Raw genomic sequence first — 22168 nt, 5'->3', positions numbered from 1 at the left:
CCCATCCATTCTCCATGGGAGTATTAACCCATTCCATTCTCCATGGGAGTGTTAACCCATTCCATTCTCCATGGGAGTATTAACCCATTGCATTCTCCATGGGAGTATTAACCCATCATTTTCTTGATTGAAGTATTAACCCATTCCATTCTCCATGGGAGTATTAACCCATTCCATTCTTGATGGGATTATTAACCCATTCCATTCTCCATGGGAGTATTAACCCATTCCATTCTCCATGGGAGTATTAACCCATTCCATTCTTGATGGAAGTATTAACCCATTCCATTCTTCATGGGAGTATTAACCCATTCCATTCTCCATGGGAGTATTAACCCTTTCCATTCTCCATGGGAGTATTAACCCATTCCATTCTCCATGGGAGTATTAACCCATTCCATTCTCCATGGGAGTATTAAACCATTCCATTCTCCTTGGGAGTATTAACCCATTCCACTCTCCATGGGAGTATTAACCCATTCCATTCTGCATGGGAGTATTAACCATTTCATTCTCCATGGGAGTATTAACCCTTTCCATTCTCCATGGGAGTATTAACCCATTCCATTCTCCATGGGAGTATTAACCCATTCCATTCTTGATGGGAGTATTAACCCATTCCACTCTCCATACGAGTATTAACCCTTTCCATTCTCCATGGGATTATTAAACCTTTCCATTCTCCATGGGAGTATTAACCCAATCCATTCTTCATGGGAGTGTTAACCCATTCCATTCTCCGTGGGAATATTAACCCATTCCATTCTCCATGGGAGTATTAACCCATTCCATTCTTGATGGGAGTATTAACCCATTCCATTCTCCATGGGAGTATTAACCCATTCCATTCTCCATGCGAGTATTAACCCATTCCATTCTCCATGGCAGTATTAACCCATTCCATTCTCCATGGAAGTGTTAACCCATTCCATTCTCCATGGGAGTATTAGCCCATTCCATTCTCCATGGGAGTATTAACCTATTCCATTCTTGATGGGAGTATTAACCCATTCCATTCTCCATGGGAGTATTAACCCATTCCATTCTCCATGGGAGTATTAACCCATTCCATTGTCCGTGGGAGAATTAACCCATCCATTGTCCATGGGAGTATTAACCCATTCCATTCTCCATGGGAGTATTAACCCATCCATTCTCCATGGGAGTATTAACCCATTCCATTCTCCATGGGAGTATTAACCCATTCCATTCTCCATAGGAGTATCAACCCATTCCATTCTCCATGGCAGTATTAACGCATTCCATTCTCCATGGGAATATTAACCCATTCCATTCTCCATGGGAGTATTAACGCATTCCATTCTCCATGGGAATATTAACCCATTCCGTTCTCCATGGGAGTATTAACCAATTTCAGTCACCATGGGAGTATTAACCCATTCCATTCTCCATGGGAGTATTAACCCATTCCATTCTCCATGGGAGTGTTAACCCATTCCATTCTCCATGGGAGTATTAACCCATTGCATTCTCCATGGGAGTATTAACCCATCCCATTCTTGAATGAAGTATTAACCCATTCCATTCTCCATGGGAGTATTAACCCATTCCATTCTTGATGGGATTATTAACCCATTCCATTCTCCATGGGAGTATTAACCCATTCCATTCTCCATGGGAGTATTAACCCATTCCATTCTTCATGGGAGTATTAACCCATTCCATTCTCCATGGGAGTATTAACCCTTTCCATTCTCCATGGGAGTATTAACCCATTCCATTCTCCATGGGAGTATTAACCCATTCTATTCTCCATGGTGGTAATAACCCATTCCATTCTCCTAGGGAGTATTAACCCATTCCATTCTCCCTGGGAGTATTAACCGATTTCATTCTCCATGGGAGTATTAACCCATTCCATTCTCCATGGGAGTATTAACCCGTTCCATTCTCCATGGGAGTATTAACCCATTCCATTCTCCATGGGAGTATTAACCCATTCCATTCATGATGGGAGTATTAACCCATTCCATTCTCAATGGGAGTATTAACCCTTTCCATTCTCTATGGGAGTATTAACCCTTTCCATTCTCCATGGGAGTATTAACCCGTCCCATTCTCCATGGGTGTGTTAACCCATTCCATTCGTCATGGGAGTATTAACCCATTCCATTCTCCATGGGAGTATTAACCCATTCCATTCTCCATGGGAGTATTAACCCATCCCATTCTCCATGGGAGTATTAACCCATTCCATTCTCCATGGGAGTATTAACCCATTGCATTCTCCATGGGAGTATTAACCCATCCCATTCTTGATTGAAGTATTAACCCATTCCATTCTCCATGGGAGTATTAACCCATTTCATTCTTGATGGGATAATTAACCCATTCCATTCTCCATGGGAGTATTAACCCATTCCATTCTCCATGGGAGTATTAACCCATTCCATTCTTGATGGGAGTATTAACCCATTCCATTCTTGATTGAAGTATTAACCCATTCCTTTCTCCATGGGAGTATTAACCCATTCCATTCTTGATGGGATTATTAACCCATTCCATTCTCCATGGGAGTATTAACCCATTCCATTATCCATGGGAGTATTAACCCATTCCATTCTTGATGGGAGTATTAACCCATTCCGTTCTTCATGGGAGTATTAAGCCATTCCATTCTCCATGGGAGCATTAACCCTTTCCATTCTCCATGGGAGTATTAACCCATTCCATTCTCCATGGGAGTATTAACCCATTCCATTCTCCTAAGGTGTATTAACCCATTACATTCTCCATGGGAGTGTTAACCCATTCCATTCTCCGTGGGAGTATTAACCCATTCCATTCTCCGTGGGAGTATTAATGCATTCCATTCTCCATGGGAATATTAACCCATTCCATTCTCCATGGGAGTATTAACCAATTTCAGTCACCATGGGAGTATTAACCCATTCCATTCTCCATGGGAGTATTAACCCATTCCATTCTCCATGGGAGTGTTAACCCATTCCATTCTCCATGGGAGGATTAACCCATTGCATTCTCCATGGGAGTATTAACCCATCCCATTCTTGATTGAAGTATTAACCCATTCCATTCTCCATGGGAGTATTAACCCATTCCATTCTTGATGGGATTATTAACCCATTCCATTCTCCATGGGAGTATTAACCCATTCCATTCTCCATGGGAGTATTAACCCATTCCACTCTCCATGGGAGTATTAACCCATTCCACTCTCCATGGGAGTATTAACCCATTCCATTCTTCATGGGAGTATTAACCATTCCATTCTCCATGGGAGTATTAACCCTTTCCATTCTCCATGGGAGTATTAACCCTTTCCATTCTCCATGGGAGTATTAACCCATTCCATTCTCCATGGGAGTAATAACCCATTCCATTCTCGATGGGAGTATTAACCCATTCCATTCTCAATGGGAGTATTAACCCTTTCCATTCTCCATGGGAGTATTAACCCTTTCCATTCTCCATGGGAGTATTAACCCATCCCATTCTCCATGGGTGTGTTAACCCATTCCATTCTTCATCGGAGTATGAACCCATTCCATTCTCCATGGGAGTATTAACCCATTCCATTCTCCATGGGAGTATTAACCCATTCCATTCTCCATGGGAGTATTAAACCATTCCATTCTCCATGGGAGTGTTAACCCATTCCATTCTCCATGGGAGTATTAACCCATTCCATTCTTGATGGGAGTATTAACCCATTCCATTCTCCATGGGAGTATTAACCCATTCCATTCTCCATGGGAGTATTAACCCATTCCATTCTCCATGGGAGTATTAACCCATTCCATTCTCCATTGGAGTATTAACCCATTCCATTCTCCGTGGGAGAATTAACCCATTCCATTCTCCGTGGGAGTATTAACCCATCCCATTCTCCATGGGAGTGTTAACCCATTCCATTCTCCATGGGAGTATTAACCCTTTCCATTCTCCATGGGAGTATTAACCCATTCCATTCTCCATGGGTGTATTAACCCATCCCATTCTCCATGGGAGTATTAACCCATTCCATTCTCCATGGGAGTATTAACCCATTCCATTCTCCATGGGAGTATTAACCCTTTCCATTCTCCATGGGAGTATTAACCCTTTCCATTCTCCATGGGAGTATTAACCCTTTCCATTCTCCATGGGAGTATTAACCCATTCCATTCTCCATGGGAGTATTAACCCATTCCATTCTCCATGGGAGTATTAACCCATTCCATTCTCCATGGGAGTATTAACCCATCCCATTCTCCATGGGAGTATTAACCATTCCATTCTCCATGGGAGTATTAACCCATTCCATTCTCCATGGGAGTATTAGCCCTTCCCATTCTCCATGGGAGTATTAACCCATTCCATTCTCCATGGGAGTATTAACCCATTCCATTCTCCATGGGAGTATTAACCCTTTCCATTCTCCATGGGCATATTAACCCTTTCCATTCTCCATGGGAGTATTAACCCATTCCATTCTCCATGGGAGTTTTAACCCATTCCATTCTGCATGGGAGTGTTAACCCATTCCATTCTCCATGGGAGTATTAACCCATTCCATTCTCCATGGGAGTATTAACCCATTCCAGTCTTCATGGGAGTGTTAACCCATTCCATTCTCCATGGGAGTATTAACCCATTCCATTCTCAATAGGAGTATTAACCCATTCCATTCTGCATGGGAGTATTAACCCATTCCATTCTCCATGGGATTATTAACGCACTTCCATTCTCCATGGGAGTATTAACCCATTCCATTCTCCATGGGAGTATTAACCCATTCCATTTTCCATGGGAGTATTAACCCATTCCATTCTCCATGGGAGTATTAACGCACTTCCATTCTCTAAGGAAGTATTAACCCACAGCATTCTATAAGGGAGTGATATTCTACTCTATGCTTGAAAGTAGTGTTAACTCATTGCATTCTCTAGGGGCGTGTCAACCCACACCGTTTTCTAAGGACTTGTTAACCCATTCTATTCTCTAGGGGCATGTTCACCCACACCATTCTCTAAGGGCCTGTTAACCCATTCCATTCTCTAGGGGCGTTTTCACCCACACCATTCTCTAAGCGCATGTTAACCCGTTCTATTCTCTAGGGGCATGTTCACCCACACCATTCTCTAAGGGCATGTTAACACATTCTATTCTCTAGGGGCGTGTTCACCCACACCATTCTCTAAGGGCGTGTTAACCCATTCCATTCTCTAGGGGCATGTTCACCCACACCATTCTCTAAGGGCGTGTTTACCCAATCCATTCTCCAGGGGAATGTTCACCCACACCATTCTCTAAGGGCGTGTTTACCCATTCCATTCTCTAGGGGCATGTTCACCCACACCATTCTCTAAGGGCGTGTTTACCCAATCCATTCTCCAGGGGAATGTTCACCCACACCATTCTCTAAGGGCGTGTTTACCCATTCCATTCTCTAGGGGAATGTTCACCCACACCATTCTCTAAGGGCATGTTTACCCAATCCATTCTCCAGGGGAATGTTCACCCACACCATTCTCTAAGGGTGTGTCAACTCACTCCATTCATAGAATCATAGAAATTTACAGCACAGAAGGATGCATTCTCTAAGGGAGTAATAACCCACTCCAGTCTGTATGAGAGTGATTATCCACTCTATTACTGTGATTGTTCTTACCTACGCCATTCTCCATGAAGTCTACTGTAGGCCAGATGAGTAACAGTGCGTCTTGAACAAGCTGCACCTCAGGACAATCGACTTGCTTAGTGCACGCATAAAAATCCTCTAGCAAGCACTTCATTCCTGCGGCTTGTATTTTACAAACTATCCATTCCATATTCCCTGAGAATTCAAAATAACGTGAGATGTTAGCACAGTGCTGAAGGTGCATATTGCTGCTAAACCTAAGTATGGCCTTTAGAAGAGTGTGTGGCATTGCTGTCAATTCAGACATTGCAATGGGAAAATGTCACCCTGTAGAGAGAGGTGTTTGAGAGGGTCCAAATTAAGATGGTGCTTCATGAAGAGGCTGTGGAGTGATACTTTGGGCTGAATTTTGCCATTGGGGCAAGCTGGGGGCATGTCAGGTGGTCGTCGTGTCAGGATCCCGACTCCGATGTGAAGTGGGACAAAAGTGCGATTTTGCCCTAATTGGGCACTTGATTTCCAGCGTGTGGAAACCCCTGGTCCAATGAGCCTTTTCATACAGAAAGTCGCCTCCAATAACGTCATTAATACTGCTGGATTTAAGGCCTGCAAGCAGCCTTGCTTCTTTTTCAGCCTTTAAACTGTATGCCCATTGTTCTGAGTACTTTCTTCACCAATTATGTCCACCAGTAGACCACAGTGTGCTCCAAGATTCGATGAGGCCTCCCTCCAAGCTCTGGTGGAGGGAGCAAGAGCAAATAAGGAGCTGCTCTTCCCTTCCTCGGGGAGGAAAAAGCCTCCCCAGCAGACTAAAGCTGTGTGGCTGCAAGTGGCCCAAGAGGTAAATGCAATTTCGATGTGCAGCAGAACCTGGCTGCAGTGCAGGAAGAGGTTTCCTGACCTTCTCCACACAGGAAAAGTGAGTATGACATTCCCATCAGCCTCAATCTGATCCCCACCACCTCTCATCACCAGCACTCTGCTTTGCCAACCTCTTCCTCCACATCCCACTTGACTCTTACATCACTGCACCCTTACCCTATTCCTCTCTCTATGGTCACATTCACTTAACTATTCAACCATGCAGCCCTCACACTCCCTATCACTGTGATGCAATGACAACAACTTACAATACACAGTCTCCTTCTAAGCATCTATGCTATGGATTCTCTACACTAACTCCTTCATTTTCACTCAAGCTCCACTTGCGTCCCTTATTGCAGGAAAAGAGAGCCCACAATAAAAGGGAAAGAGCGAGGACAGGAGGAGGGCCACCCTTAGTAGCCCACCTCACCACTTCGGAGGAAGCGGCCCTGGAGATCGCCGGAGTGGAGGACGATTCGCAAGTGGGGGACGGACAGACGGGCGCATCACAGCAAGCTGGTGACAGAATAGTTTAGCATCTCTCTCATTGACATTGCATGAGTGACTGACAATGATTTTGATGCTCTAACAGATTGACTTATGATCATCTGCACAATTCAATATGCATGCAACCTTTACCTCACATCTCTAACTCTTTCCTTTACCCCCCACAGGACCATCGAGAGCCCCCGTCCCCACTGTCCAGGAGGGACAGCCTGAGCCTCCAGACTCCTCAGAGGAAGCTGCAACCTCTGAGGGTGCAGCGTCAGCAGAATTCAGCGCACCCAGCACCAGTGCAGGCACTCACACCTCGGTGGGACCTTTGCGAGGTAGAGTAGTGTTGTCACCTGGTGTATCACAGCTCACAAGTGAGCAGCAGCAGATGGTGGAGACAGGGACAGCAGTGGAGAGTCCTCGTCAGAGGGCGCAGGACTCTGCCAGCTCGGCTCAGCTGCATGTTGACCCTGTGCCTCCGGGTCCATCCAGAAGGAGAGCGGTGCTGGAACTCCAGGAACAGGTGCAGGAGTGTCTGGCAGGTTTTGTCTCCAGGGTCGCTGCGAGTGTGGAGCAAATGGAGGAGTCCATTGCGAAAATGAGCAGAGCCTTTGTGGAGGCATTGGCGCATGAACGCATCACCATGGAAAGGATGGCAACCTCCATGTTAAGGCTGGCTACCGTAGAGGAGAGGAATGCTACGGTAGAGGAGAGGATGGCTATGGCCATGGAGGAGATTAGTCACCAGGGTATTGAAAACATGGTCATTGTTCAGAATAGACTGACATCTCTTGAGGAGCGATGGTCAGCTATTGAGCATAGAAACCAGGCCTTTATGGAAGTCCTCTGGAGTAGGACTTCCAGTGCAGAAACAGGTCCTCATGGCCCCCCTGAAGTGCAGCAAGGTGCTGTCAAGCCACTTGCTAGCTCTGAAGTGGGGCTGACCCATGAGAGGGTTGTTGGTGGCAGACAACAAGGAAGTGGGGACTCTTCTCCAAGTGGTCAGACAACCATGCCACTGCAAAGCCCTCAGTCAGAGCAGGAGCAGCAGACTGTTGCCGAGCCCTCACAGGTTCGCAACCCCAGAAGACGGCCGCCAAAGGTGTCGAGACAGGAGCAGCAAGAAAGTGAGCAAGGGGCCTCCATATCTGTTGAAGCCACAGGGGAAGCACCACGTAGGAGCACGCGTAAGAGGAAGATAAAGCACAAGTAGTCACAAGGGTAGTCACTTGGGTGTTATGTTGTATTGATTTTTGACAAGCCATCCTTGAATTGTTATGATAAACAGATTTCATGGCAAACTGTTGAAGTTGTGGCCTGTGTCATTTCGCAAATGGGACTTCCACATCAAGGGCTTAGGGCGACTTACAATTGTCAGTATGGTGGTCAGAGTGATAGGAATCTGCAGGTTCTTGTCCATTGTCAATGCTCTGGTAAGAAGGTGCGAGGCAAAAGTGTTTGATTGTGCAGGCGAAGCAAATCTGGCCAACATGAGTGCATCCCTTGGTATGAGTGACCATAACATGGTTGAATTCCAAATTCAGTTGGAGGGTGAGAGAGTTGGATCTCAAACCAGCATACTAAGCTTAAATAAAGGAGACTATGAAGGTATGAGAGCAGAATTTACTAAAGTGGACTGGGAAAATAGATTAAGGTGTAAGACGGTATAGGAGCAGTGGTGTACATTCAAGGAGATATTTCACAACTTTCAAGAAAATATATTCCACTGAGAAAAAAGGGGCGTAAAAGAAAAGACAGCCATCCGTGGCTAAGTAAAGTAATAAAGGATAGTATCTGACTGAAAACAAGGGCATATAAAGTAGCCAAATCTAGTGGGAGGATAGAAGATTGGGAAGCATTTAAAAGCCAACAAAGAATAACTAAAAGATTAATTAAGAAAGGGAAGATAGATTATGAAAGTAAACTAGCAAAAAATATAAAAACAGATAGCAAGAGTATCTACAGTTATATAAAAAGAAAAAGGGTGGCTAAAGTGAATGTTGGTCCCTTAGAGGACAAGACCGGGAAATTAGTAGTGGGGAACATGGAGATGGCAAATACGCTGAACAAATATTTTGTATCAGTCTTTACAGTATAGGACACTAAAAATATCCCAACACTGGACAAACAGGGGGCTATGGGGGGGAGGAGCTAAACACGATTAAAATCACTAAGGGGATGGTACTCGGTAAGATAATGGGACTTAAGGCGGATAAATCCCCTGGACCTGATGGCTTACATCCTAGGGTCTTGAGAGAAGTAGCGGTAGGGATTGCAGATGCATTGGTGGTAATTTTCCAAAACTCCCTGGATTCAGGAAAGGTCCCAGCAAATTGGAAAACTGCTAATGTAATGCCCTTATTTAAAAAGGGAGGTAGACAAAATGCTGGAAACTATAGACCAGTTAGCCTAACATTGTGATGAGTGGCACTGGGTGAACCCAACTGCAGGAAGGCAAACTGAGGCAGAGGTTAGGTTGCATAAACAAAGGTAGACTTTACTAGAAACAAACAAAATAACAACAGCACAGATACAGGCTAGTAGGCCGGCAAGAGGATCACAAGGCAGTGTGAAACTCAAGACTGAGCACCGTACATAAAACTAAGCACCACTTAAATAGCAGGCATATAAACATGCACAGGTGAGTACGATTCGGAAGAAAGAAGGAAACAATTAAGAGTTCATGGTGCCCTCTGGTGGCGAGGCGAGGCAGAACCTGGGTCATTCCTGACAGGACCCCCCCCCCACTAGGAATGGCCCCCGACGTGCCCCCAGAAGGTCCATGATGACGACGAAGAAAGTCCTGCGCCAAGTCGCGATCCAGGATGTTCCGGTCCGGGACCCAGGAGCGTTCCTCCGGACCATATCCCTCCCAGTCCACCAGGAACTGGAGGCCCCCGCGAACCCGGCGAGAGTCCATCAGGCGACGGACCGTGTAGGTAGGCTGGCCGTCGATGATGCGGGGAGCAGGGGGAGGCCTCGTGGCAGGTGCCAGGGAACTGATGGCCACTGGCCGGAGCCGGGAGACATGGGAGGTGGGATGAATCCGCATGGAGCGAGGCAGCTGGAGACGGTAGGACACCGGGTTGACCTTCCTCAACACCGTGAAGGGACCGATGAAACGGGGCGCCAGCTTGCGGGACTCCACCCACAGCGGGAGATCCTGAGTAGAAAGCCAGACCCTCTGACCAGGATGGAATGAAGGAGACGGTCTGCGCTGCTTGTTGGCCTGGATCCGTCATTGCCGAGCAGCTCGTTGTAAAGCCAGCCGCGCTCTCCTCCAGGTCCGTCGACAGCGCTGGACAAACTTCTCCGCGGAGGGAACCCCCACCTCGAGCTCCTGCTCCTGGAACAGTGGAGGCTGAAACCCGAACTGGCACTCGAATGGCGATATTCCTGTGGAGGAGCAGCACAAGGTGTTGTGCGCGTACCCAGCCCAGATGATGTGACGGCTCCAGGTCACAGGGTTAGTGGACACGAGACACCTCAGGGTCGTCTCCAGGTTTTGATTGATCCGTTCCGTTTGACCATTAGACTGAGGGTGGAAACCTGAGGAAAGGCTGACAGTAGCTCCAATGAGCTTATAGAAAGCTCTCCAAAACCAGGAGGCGAATTGTGGACCATGGTCAGAGATGATGTCAAGAGGCAAACCGAACAACCTGAAAACATGCTGGACCATGAGCTCGGCTGTCTCTTGGGCTGAGGGAAGCTTGGGCAAGGGCAGAAAGCGACAGGCTTTGGAGAAGCGATCCACGATGACCAGAATGACAGTGTTGCCTTGAGATGGCGGAAGGCCTGTGATGAAATCCACAGAGAGGTGTGACCAGGGGCGCGTGGGAATGGGGAGAGGATGCAGCAAACCCTAGGGGCGGGATCGAGGGTTCTTGTTTTGTGCACAAGTAGCACAAGCTGCCACGAACGCCTTTACGTCCCTCTCCATGGTGGGCCACCAGAACCTTCTGCGAAGAAACTCCAGCACCCTGGATGTGCCTGGATGACTGGTGAGTTGAGATGAATGCCCTCACTGCAGAACTTGTGAGCGTGCCGTGTTGCCAGTGTCTGCCTCCCTCTGTTGCGCCTTTCTGACCAGCATCTCGATCCCCCAGCGAACCGGTGCTACAATTCGAGAAGTTGGAAGAATAGATTCTGGTTGTCTCTCCCGCTCAGGTGGATCAAATTGCCTGGAGAGAGCATCAGGCTTGAGATTCTTGGATCCTGGACGATATGACAGGACAAAGTCAAAACGATTGAAAAACAGTGCCCAGCGAGCTTGACGTAGTTAAGCCGTTTGGCCTCCTGGATATAGGCCAGATTCTTATGGTCTGTCCAGACAATGAACGGGTGTTTAGACCCCTCCAACCAATGTCTCCACTCCTCCAGTGCCAACTTAACTGCTAGTAGTTCCCTGTTTCCAATATCATAGTTTCGTTCTGCAGGAGTGAGTCGGCGAGAAAAGAAGGTGCAAGGGTGCAGTTTGTTGTCGTTAGACCGCTGGGACAAAACGGCACCCACTCCTCAGAGGCATCCACCTCGACAATGAAGGGGAGTGAGGGATCCAGAATCACGAGGACAGGAGCAGACGTGAAGCGCCGCTTGAGATCCTCGAAAGCCTGCGCAGCCTCAGCGGACCAACTGAACCGGGTGGAAGCGGTTTTGGTGAGGACGTTGAGAGGGGCAGCAATGGTGCCGAAGTTCCTGATGAATCTCCGATAGAAATGAGCAAACCCCAAGAAACGTTGCACCTGTTTGAGAGAGGTGGGTGGAGGCCAATCTCGGACAGCTTGGGTCTTGCCAGGGTCCATTTGGATGTTGCCGCTGGAGATGATGAAGCCCAGGAATGAAACCGTGGAAACGTGAAACTCACACTTCTCAGCCTTGACAAACAAGAGGTTGTTAAGCAGACGTTGCAGGACTTGCCTTACATGCTGGACATGATCGTGAAGAGTTTTGGAGAAAATGAGAATGTCATCCAGGTAGACAAAGACAAAGCGATTCAGCATGTCTCGGAGGACGTCATTGATGAGCGCCTGGAACACAGCAGGGGCGTTGGTCAATCCAAAGGGCATGACCAGGTTCTCATAGTGCCCAGTAGGTGTGTTGAATGCCGTCTTCCACTCGTCCCCTTCGCGGACACGGATGAGGTTGTAGGCGTTGCGGAGATCCAATTTTGTGAAGACTGTGGCTCCCTGTAGTAGCTCGAAGGCCGTCGACATGAGCGGAAGAGGATAACGGTTCTTTATAGTAATCTTGTTAAGGCCACGGTAGTCGATGCAGGGGCGGAGACCTCCATCTTTCTTACTCATGAAGAAAAAACCGGCACCAGCAGGAGAGGTGGACGGACGGATGAAGCCAGCGGCGAGGGCGTCACGGATGTAATCCTCCATGGCGGCGGTCTCTGGAGCAGAAAGAGAGAAGATCCTACCCCTAGGTGGGCATACCCCAGGCAGGAGGTCAATGGCACAGTCATATGGCCTATGAGGGGGAAGTGATGTGGCTCGAACCTTACTAAAAACCTCTCTTAAATCCTCATACTCGGGAGGCACTCGGGACAATTCAGAGTGAGATGGGGGCTCCTGGGGCTGGGAAGGAGGCTTGGAGCGAAGACAGGTGGTGTGGCAGGCGGAGCCCCATTCCTTAAGCCGGCCGGCGGCCCAATCCATGCGTGGATTATGGCAGGCCAACCAAGGGTAACCCAGAACTAATGGAAACTCGAGAGAGTGGATAAGGGAGAATTGGATGGTCTCAAAATGTTGTCCTTCCACGCCCAAACACAGGGGGGCAGTAAGATGGTGAATAGTTCCAGAGCCCAGGGGTCTTCCATCCAGGGCGATAACAGTGAGGGGGTGATCTGGATGGATCAGGGGAATCTTGAGCTGTTTAGCTAAACCCAGATCCATGAAGTTACCATCGGCCCCAGAATCCACCAGGGCCTTAAGATCATGTTGTTGATTGCCCCAGAAAAGGGAAGATGCCAGCAGGACCCTAGAAACAGTGGGGCCGGGAGGGATGGTTACGCTCATCTCAGGGCCCTCTGTCCTGGACGAGCCCTGGCTTTTCCCACCAACTCTGGACAAGAAGAGCGAAAGTGGCCCGGTTCCCCACAATAGAGGCAAGATCCCTCTCTCATTCAGCGATCACGTTCAGGCTGCGAGAGACGAGCTACTCCCAACTGCATGGGCTCCTCTGGAGCAGTCAAAGATGGACTCGGGATGGCTCAGAGGCTCTCGGATGGCTTCGAAGCAGGGAAGGCTCTTGTTTCCGGAAGTGGGGTGAAAAGGGAGCGGCGTTCTCTTCGCCTCTCACGGAGACGATTATCCACTCGAATGGACATATCAAAGAGAGACTCCAAATCACTCACCGAATCTCTGGAAGCCAGTTCGTCCTTGATTTCATCTGTGAGACCGTGGCGAAAAGTGGCGATGAGCGCCTCCGAATTCCATTGGCTCTCCGCCGTGAGAGTGCGTAACTCAATGGCGAAGTCCGCAACGCTACGAGTCCCCTGGCGAAGCCGAAGCAGTTTGTTAGATGCCTCTCTCCCACTGACAGGATGATCAAAGACCTTTCTCATTTCCTCAGTGAAAAGTTGGTAGTTTGAACATGCCGGAGTTTGCTGTTCCCAGACGGCCGTAGCCCAGGTAAGTGCTTTGCCGGTGAGTAGCGAAACGATGTAGGCTACTCGGGAACGGTCAGTGGGAAACAATGAACCTTGCAGCTCGAAAGCCAGGGAACACTGGGTTAGAAAGCCTCGACATCCTCCCGGGTTACCGTCATAGCGCTCAGATGCAGGTAATCGGGGTTCTTTCAGAGGGGGAAGCAAAACCGAAGGGGCGGGTAACGGTGCTGGAGTAGCTTGGGTCGCCTGACTCTGGCTCTGATGGAAAGCAATGATGAGGGCCTCCAGCTGTTTCTGGCTTCGGGAGAACAACGTGGCGAAGCACTGCAGTTCATCCAAGATCAGCTGTAGATGTTCAAAGACTCGTCATGGCCATTGGTCCCTCTCTACTGGGTCCATGTTTGGCTCAGCCTTGCTGTGACAAGTGGCACTGGGTGAACCCAACTGCAGGAAGGCAAACTGAGGCAGAGGTTAGGTTGCATAAACAAAGGTAGACTTTACCAGAAACAAACAAAATAACAACAGCACAGATACAGCCTAGCAGGCCGGCAAGAGGATCACAAGGCAGTGTGAAACTCAAGACTGAGCACCGGACATAAAACTAAGCACCACTTAAATAGCAGGCATATAACCATGCACAGGTGAGTACGATTAGGAAGAAAGAAGGAAACAATTAAGAGTTCATGGTGCCCTCTGGTGGCGAGGCGAGGCAGAACCTGGGTCATTCCTGACAAACATCTGTGGTTGGTAAAATGTTGGAGTCCATTATTAAGGAAGCAGTAACAGGACATTTGGATAAGCATAATTTAATCGGACAGAGTCAGCATGGTTTTATGAAAGGGAAGTCATGTTTGACAAATTTGCTCGAATTCTTTGAGGATGTAACAAACAGGGTGGATAAAGGGGAACCAGTGGATGTGGTGTATTTGGACTTCCAAAAGGCATTTGACAAGGTGCCACACAAAAGATTACTGCACAAGATAAAAAATCACGGGATTGGGAGTAATATACTGGCATGGGTGGAAGATTGGCTATCTAACAGAAAACAGAGAGTTGGGATAAATGGTTCGTTCTCGGGTTGGCAATCAGTAACTAGTGGTGTTCCGCAGGGGTCAGTGCTGGGACCCCAACTCTTTACAATCTATATTAATGATTTGGAGGAAGGGACCGAGTGCAACGTATCCAAGTTTGCCGACGATACAAAGATGGGAGGGAAAGCAGTGAGTGAGGAGGACATAAATAACCTGCAAAAGGACATAGACAGGCTAAGTGAGTGGGCAGAAATTTGGCAGATGGAATATAATGTTGAAAAGTGTGAGGTTATGCACTTTGGCAGAAAAAATCAAAGAGCAAGTTATTATCTAAATGGAAAGAAACTGCAAAGTGCTACAGTACAAAGGGATCTGGGGGCCCTGGTGCATGAAACACAGAAGGTTAGTATGCAGGTACAGCAGGTGATCAGGAAGGTCAATGGAATCTTAGCTTTTATTGCAAGGGGGATGGAGTATAAAAGCAGGGAAGTCTTGCTTCAGTTATACAGGGTACTGGTGAGGCCACACCTGGAATACTGCGTAGTTTTGGTTTCCATATTTAAGAAAAGATATACTTGCTCTCGAGGCAGTTCAGAGAAGGTTCACTCGGTAGATTCCGGAGATGAGGGGGTTGACTTATGAGGAAAGATTGAGTAGGTTGGGCCTCTACTCATTGGAATTCAGAAGAATGAGAGGCGATCTTATCGAAACATAAAAGATTGTGAGGGGGCTTGATCGGGTGGATTCGGGGAGGATGTTTCCACTGATGGGTGAGATTAGAACTAGGGGGCATAATCTTAGAATAAGGGGCTGCTGTTTCAAAACTGAGATGAGGAGAAACTTCTTCACTCAGAGGGTAGTAAATCTATGGAATTTGCTACCTCAGAGAGCTGTGGAAGCTGCAACATTAAATAAATTTAAAACGGAGATAGACAGTTTCCTAGCTGATAAGGGAATTAAGGGTTATGGGGAGCGGGCAGGGAAGTGGACGTGAGTCTAGGTTCAGATCAGCCATGATCCTATTGAATGGCGGAGCAGGCCCGAGGGGCCGTATGGCCTACTCCTGCTCCTACTTCTTATGTTCTTATGTTCTTATGTTCCTTTGCATCCCAGGCAGCAATGTGGTCGCATGCTGGTGCCTTCTGGCCTGTGCAGCTTCAGGTGGGTGAGCAGCAGCTTGGCCCTCTCCTATTGTTGCTGCTGCTGTTGGTGGTGCTGTTGTTCATGGTTCTGCTGCTGCCGTGGCTGGTCTTCGTCTGAATCTGATGTCCAGGAGGAAAGGAAATAAATGGTTCCCATGCTTCTGGTAAATACCTCAGTTGAGGAAGCGCTCAGTCAAGGTGGGGAGAGGGGTTTCCCAGGAGGTCACACTGGAGATGGGTGTCAGGCTCCAAACTTCCACAACAATGTGTAGGCCTGCTAAATGTTCCCCCAGACCTGAGACAATAAAGTTCTGCCACCTGCAAATGATCATCGGTGAAAACTCCTTTTTAATGGTGGAGCTGCAGCTGTTAGTAAACAATCCACTTGTGAGGCCGCCAAGATTAACTGGCGTGTTCCAGAGGAGACGAGCAGGATGGGGGAAATGTGTTAAAATCAGAAAGGCCTCTCAAAATGGGATTATGGAGGCAATTAACTGATTGTTAAGGGCCTTAAGGGCCTATCCCGCCTCTTGGAGATGGGATGGAAATGGGGTCTGAAACCACAAATGTGGGAAAATTGCTCAGAGGCGGGATCGGACCCACCCGCCATTTTTTGCGATTTTGACCCTCCAAACCCGCCTCCTCGGGCCTGCTAAAATCGAGCTCACGGTATCAAGATTGGGAGAGCTAAGACATTTACTGGGCAAAGACAATTTAACAAATTACAAGGCCAGAATCAAAGAAAGAAACACAAAGATTTCTTGGAGTTAGTTACGACCACTCCTCTCAAATACAGCAGTAGCACTGAGATGGACACAGAAGGGCCGAGATAAACAACAAGATACTTTCTTTCCTTGTCACCTGAAAAGAATGGTCACTTGAACTCCAGGAGGTTTGTGCTCTCTGTCCATCTGCTTGAGAATATCTCCCAACCCAAACAAGCCATTCTTTCTCAATTTGTGTGCCTCACTGAGCCTTTTCTATCTATCTATCTATGCTGGAATTACTCAGCAGGTCAGGCAGCATCTATGGAGAGAGAAACAGAGTTAACAGTTCAGGTCAATGACATTTTGTCAGAACTTATAATTCTGATGAAGGTCACTGACCTGAAACGTTAACTTTGTTTCTCTCTCCACAGATGCTGCCTGACCTGCTGAGTATCTCCAGCATTTCCTGTTTTTATTTCAGATTTCCAGCATCCGCAGTATTTTGCTTTTGTATCTATATATATGTATGCACCTCCGACAATGCTGCACTCCCTCAGCACTTCACTGGAGTGTCAGCCTAGCTTTTTGTGCTCAAGTCTCTGGAGTGGGATTTGAACCCACAACCTTCTGACTCAGAGGCGAGTGTGCTACCCATGAGCCACAGCTGACCCTGTATTTTATGATAATTGACTGTCCCTCTGGCCCACGTGGCAGTCATTTATGGCCATGTGTGGTGTGAGTCGTCACCTCAGGTAAATGGCTCACAATTGGAAGCCTCAGCAGGAACATGCTGACACCTCTGCTCAACGCCACGAAGATCTCCTGCAGGTGATTCGAGCTCGTGCAATGCGCCCTGAAACAATGGACATTGTGCTTTAATTGTGTTTTACAATCCATCATTCTGAAAGCTTCTGAGGATTGCAGATAACCAGTGGAATCGGCTCCTCGTACGCAATGTTTAAAATGTGGCCTGTGTAATCTCATCCTTACCAAGAACCTCCTGTTTCAGCTCATCGATGCGGCCCGCATTCAGCAAATGGTGCGGCAGTTCACTCAGCTTTCGCAAGTTCACAACATCATCCCCAAAGTTCAGTGGCTGTGCAGTGACCTAGGTCAGAAAATGTTCAGTTCATTTCTTTACACCACACCACGACTGGTTTCTGTGTCCGCCTGGGATTCCCGCTCCTGATCACTGTCCAATGACTATTGCTGGGAAGGGTGTATGTAAGGAGGTTTGGGAGAGGGCCCCGCTATAGTGTATGTAACCGTTCTACCTTTAAGAGAACTATTGTATGTAACCGTCCACCTTTAAGAGAACTATTTTAGGTGTTGCACTACTTTATCTTGGCTGCTGTATACTGTAATACTGGGAGTGACCACACCGGTATATAAGTGCTGTGTAAGGATTTATTGGGCAGATTCGCCCTGACCTTCGAATAGTAAAGTCCTGTTAAAGTTACTCTTGTAGTCTGTGTATTAATTCACCATATAACCCACAGACTTTACAGTGGCGACGGGTTCGATCTTACCCTGCGGCAGCAACACACCCAAAGCAGTTAACGAGCGTCGAGAAGAGGCACCCGCCCTCGTCGTTCTGCTGAGAGAAGACTCGAGTCTGCAGAGCAAGGAAGAAGGAAGGATTCAGACACGAAGCCTTCCATCAGCAACAGGCTGTTATTGTCCCTTCTGCCACGGCGGTGAGTGAGCCGATCAGCCAAGAGAAGCAAGTCGGCCACGTTGACTGTGAGTAGAGGGAAAATAAAAAGAAACGGAGGATAAGGGCGGTGAACTCGACCACGGTCGGGGGAAAGGAGCCGGACAGAAGTCGGGCCCAGAGGCGCTGAGACTGGGGCAGCGTAGGGCACGGAAGCCGCGGTACAAGCGGGAACGCAGCCAGTGTGAGAGACCGGGCTACAAGCGGGAACGCAGCCGGTGTGAGAGACCGGGCTACAAGCGGGCTGGGAGACGCAACAGCGTCGTGAGACAGCTAGACCGCGACCGGCGAAAAAGGCCGGGCAGCTACCGAGGCCACGAGGCGCTGCGACCGGGATCGTAAGGCGCGGGAAGATATAAAAATAAATAAAACCGCGGAGAACTCAGCCGCAGCCGGGGGAGGAAAGGACCGGACTGCGAGAGGGCTGGGAGGTGCGATTGGAAGCCGCTGAGGGAGAGACAGAGCCCGAGTGAAGGGGGAACGGGACCGAGTGAGGGAGACCGAGCGAGATTCCGCCCAGCGGCTGGAACTGTTCGCCGCCAACGGGTTGTCCCCAGCGCTGGTTGCCGGCCGAGAAAAGGGAACAAGGAACGCACTGAAGCCGGCGCGCAGGCTGCGAACTCCGAAAGCCAGCGGTCGTCGCCCGAAGGAAAGCTTACCCCTCCAGCCAGGGGAAGAAATGCGGGAAGCCGCCAGTAGGCGGGGAAGAAGACAGAAGCGGGAAACCGCCATTTTGAAAGTGGGCAGGGGAGAAGACAAGTGCGGGAAACCGCCATTTTTGGAAAAAAAAAGTAACGAACAAATTCGTTGTGGTTTCTCAAAAAGATAGTGAAGATGCCTAAGCATGGTAACATCAACAACTTCGATTCCAAGGTGGAAGATTGGGCCACGTACGTAGAACGCATCGAGATATATTGTGAGGCCAATAAAATAGCAGATGATGATAAAGCTCTCACCTTATTAAACGCATTGGGGGCGAAGACATACGGGCTATTGAAGCATCTTCTATCACCAGCTAAACCGGCGGATCAGACTTTCGCTGATATTGTTGCTGTCCTGAAGGATCATTTGAACCCCACACCGCTGATGTTGGCGGAACGATTCAAATTTTATGCGAGAACGCAACGGAAAGAGGAAAGCAACGCGGAATACTTGGTCGAACTGCGTAGACTAGCGAAATACTGCCAGTTTGGGGAAAATCTGACAGAGGCATTGAGAGACAAGTTCGTGTGCGGGTTGTCGAAGGAAGGAACACAAAAGCGACTGCTCGAAGAGAACGATCTTACACTTGACAAGGCTGTCCTTATTGCAGCATCACACGAAGCAGCCGCGAGAGGCACTGCGGAAATGCAGCTGAAGGCAGCGGTACTCAGCGTGGATCAAATGACTTCGGGTACAACGAAATGTTATCGTTGTGGGAAGACAACACACGACCAGAACCAATGCTGGTTTAAAAACCAGGAATGTAGAAAATGTGGCAAGCTTGGTCACATAGCTAAAGTATGCTGGTCAGGAAAGAAGACCAACAACAGAAAAAAGTCACCGCAGGAAAAGTACAGCAAGGTACACAAGGTGGCTGAGAAGAGTTCAGATGAACAGAATTCGGATTCAGACCCGAACGGCCAGGAACTGGGTAGTCTGAGAATTTACAATGTGAGTAAGGAAGCTGACCTACAAACTATCTGGGTCACACTAAAAGTAGCCGGAGTCCAAGTGAAAATGGAATTGGACACAGGATCAGCCCTATCAGTCATAAATCGAAGGGATTACAACCGGCTATTCTCACATATACCCTTGAGAGATACCAAGATCGTATTGCAGACATACACGGGGCATAAAGTATACCCCATGGGAAAGATACAAGTCAAGGTGAGAGACAGGGGCAAAGAACACCAAGGAATGGACTTATATGTACTACCTGAGGGAGGTCCACCACTTCTGGGACGGGAGTGGATCAGGGAAATAAACATGGAATGGCACTACCTAAAAGCAATAACGAGTGAGAACTCGGTGAAGACAATCAGCTCAGACTCTGAAACGGATGACGACAAGACCAGCCCAGGTGCGAAAGACAAGTCTAAAATGGACTTGCTGACTAAGGTTGGAAAAACGAAGGAGTGCATAAATACTAATGCTTCAAAGGAGAACAAAGTTTCAGAACAGAATTCCACTGAACAACAACAACATAGTTTGGCAGAGAATTCTGAGTCTGTCCAGTTTACAGACATGCACAAGTCTGAGGAACACTGGGCTCGAACTCAACTCCATTTCAAATTACAACAGCAATTAGAACAATTGAGTTGCCGTCTCGAGCAAGAGATAAAAGCAATGAAAACGTTCTTTGACACAGAGTGGGAGAATCTGGAAAGACAACAGAAACAGCTGAGGGAGAAAAGGGAGCAGGAGCACACAAACCGTCTGCGCAAGGAGGCCAAACGAATCAAAGCTGATTTGGGTTCTGAAGGGGCGTGCTCTAATCTGGTGGAGCAAGATGTTCAGCAACTGAAGGCGCTTGTTAGCAGATTGCAGGCAGAAAAGGCTGAGTTGGTCGCCATGAATTCCGAGCTCCTACTGAAGTTGGGTGCAGCATCACCGGACGATTCATTTGTGGAAATTCGAATGGTGGAGGCTGCGGATGATGGCGAAGTAGAAACAGCAAAGGAGCCCCAGGGCAAGGTTATAAACAGCCCTGCAGCTACTGGGAAACGGATGAGGTCAGAAGAGTCAACGGTCAGCCAACTCCTTTATATGCTGAGGGACAAGAATCTGAAATGGGAACAATTTGGACATGAGTCTAAATCTTCAAAGGAGAGGGGTTTGGAGCTCCCAAAAGTTATTGGAATAGCTGAGGTTGCAACACAGACTGAGAAGATGGCAGCAGAGCAAACCTTGGATGCCAAAAGTACGCTGATTCACGTCAATGTTGAACAACAGAATGCTGAAACAGCTGCTCCAGTAGAGGGATTGAATAATACAATCAATCAATCTCCCAATGAAGTTGAAGTATTGAAATCACGAATGAGGTCATTAGTAAAAGACTTGCAGGAAGCCCAGAAAAAGCTGGATGAAACTGAACGCATGAAGAAGTCTCTTCAGGAAAGATGTCTGGATTTGGAACAAAAGCTGGCTAACGTCCAGCTGGGTATGGAGGAAATAGAAGACCCTCTCGCTGGCCTAGCTCAGGACGACACCGAATATTACCATGACCTGTTGGACGACACCGAATATTACGATGACCTGCTCTGCCCAGCTTGTGATGAAAACTCCCAAGGTGCAGAAACCATGAAGAATTACCTAAAGTCTAAGGAACATCGGGAGATGGTGGCACTACTACGGAAAAAGGAGGACGAGGAGGAGGAACGGTGCATGCAGCTGGCAGCTGACAGTGGAGCCCAGAGAGTCTCCAAGAAGCAGAAAAGGAAAAGACGAAGCAGAAGATGATGACCATCTGAACCATTATCACCTCTACCAGGTCACGCATGTGGTCTCTCCGTACGGAGCCAAATCAGTTTGGAAGTAGAAAAACTTCCCAAGGTACTCAAACTTTTAAAAGTCAACAATGCTGGTTCAGAAGTGACGGAAGTTCAAGCTGTTAAGTCCAGTGAAGGACTATTGGATGAGTCACTCCAGCAACGTGAACCGACTACACCGAGACTGAATCTGTGAACTGTTTCCGCAGAGACTACATCTGTGAACTGTTTTTACATGAAGTTGGATATATGTTCGGCTGAAAATTCAGTAGCCTTAGCGCCTCATTTGAGGCGCTAGAGGGCCTTGCGCCGGAGTTATGGCCAGTAGTGAAATTCCCTGGGGCCCTAAATCGGCGTTGCTCCGGTAGCGCTGCGCCGGCACCGATGACGTCATCGGTGTGCGCAGCGTCCCGGTTGCCGTGGTAACCCGCCCGAACTCCGAAATTGAGTTGCGGCCGCCTCGCCCGTGGCAGCTGCAACCAGCGTTTTGTCAGAGGTGCCTTACTGCAGTTAGCGCCGGTGCATTA

At 48.1% G+C, this 22168-nt stretch overlaps 1 protein-coding gene across 1 annotated transcript in view; it reads right to left on the bottom strand.

The window, feature by feature from the left end:
• The window catches only part of nwd1 (NACHT and WD repeat domain containing 1), a 195135-nt gene that overhangs the window by 101079 nt on the left and 71888 nt on the right, over window positions 1-22168 (bottom strand). The window contains exons 9-10 of the mRNA XM_086008577.1: window positions 17448-17565; window positions 5636-5800 (exon numbers count right to left, since the gene is read on the bottom strand). Coding sequence (XP_085864703.1) covers window positions 5636-5800; window positions 17448-17565 — 283 coding nt within the window. The remainder of the gene's footprint in view (window positions 1-5635; window positions 5801-17447; window positions 17566-22168) is intronic.

The sequence above is a fragment of the Somniosus microcephalus genome, chromosome 16 (genome assembly GCF_052327205.1).
Source record: "Somniosus microcephalus isolate GS21.2 chromosome 16, FLI_Smic_1.0, whole genome shotgun sequence".
NCBI classification, from domain to species: domain Eukaryota; kingdom Metazoa; phylum Chordata; class Chondrichthyes; order Squaliformes; family Somniosidae; genus Somniosus; species Somniosus microcephalus.
This window is presented reverse-complemented; position numbering and strand designations above follow the sequence as displayed.